Source organism: Eucalyptus grandis, chromosome 6 (genome assembly GCF_016545825.1).
Source record: "Eucalyptus grandis isolate ANBG69807.140 chromosome 6, ASM1654582v1, whole genome shotgun sequence".
Taxonomy (NCBI): Eukaryota; Viridiplantae; Streptophyta; class Magnoliopsida; order Myrtales; family Myrtaceae; genus Eucalyptus; species Eucalyptus grandis.
In genome coordinates, this window is record NC_052617.1 from 38,115,100 (window position 1) to 38,116,051 (window position 952).

The 952-nt window shown below is 54.4% G+C and overlaps 1 protein-coding gene across 1 annotated transcript; it reads right to left on the reverse strand.

Annotated features, from left to right (window-relative positions):
* On the reverse strand, positions 1-952 carry LOC104449606 (vacuolar iron transporter homolog 1). The gene has a single exon (XM_010063825.3). The coding sequence runs from the start codon at positions 859-861 to the stop codon at positions 178-180; it is 684 nt and encodes a 227-aa protein (XP_010062127.1). The 5' UTR covers positions 862-952; the 3' UTR covers positions 1-177.

The window sequence follows — 952 nt, forward strand, 5'->3', positions numbered from 1 at the left end:
TGCTAATTAAATAAGCGCGGACTTACTTTTGACCTTGCATTTACTTTGTCCATTACATACGGAGCCACTGATCACAACAGAACAAGGCTAAGCAAAAGTAATTAACAGGACATAACTCTTAATATGAGGAAAGAAACTCCCACGTATCGATGCACATACGAAAAGAGCGTCTGTTCTTCAGAGAGCATTTGCACCAATCAGTTTGGTCAGCCCGAAGGTTATTGCCATGGCCAACCAGCCCCCGATCAACACCCTAAGCGACGACCTCAAGACTGGCGCCTTCCCCAGGACCGCCCCGATCCACCCGAAGGCCACGAGCGCGACGGTGACTGCCGCGATCACAGCCCCAAGCCTCGCCCTATAGCTTCTTATGAAGGAGGCTGCCAGTAGCGGCACCATGGCCCCCACGGAGAAGGAGAGAGCTGAGGCTGAAGCAGCTTGCAATGGATTGGGCAAGCACTCTTCCTCTCCGTTGTCACCGTCTCCTCCTTTGTCCATTTGTCCGTCGGCGGCCCCTTCCTTGTCCCTTTTCATCTGGGCCAACTCTATGTCCAGTTGGGAGTACACGGACACGAACTCCCCTATGGCCATGCTACACGCCCCGGCCACTAGGCCCGCGAAGCCGGTCAGGATCATGGCCTTGAGGTCCTGCTTTACTGAGCCAACGCCCATCATGAGTGATGCGGTCGACACGAGCCCGTCATTCGCCCCAAGGACTGCGGCCCGCAGCCACTGCGACCGCTTGGAGTAGTCAAACTCCGGCTCCGGGCCCTCGAGTTGCACCGATGTGATGGGGTCGCGGGGGTTAGGGAGAGTGACCTTAATGTCATTGAGAGAGGAAGAGTTATGGTTGGAGGCCATGAGGGATGCAGTTGCAAAACTGTTTTGAATGACTTGGGATGACTCTAAATGTTCTGGTGAAGAGGAAGAGAAGGATTTGAGAAGAGGAAGT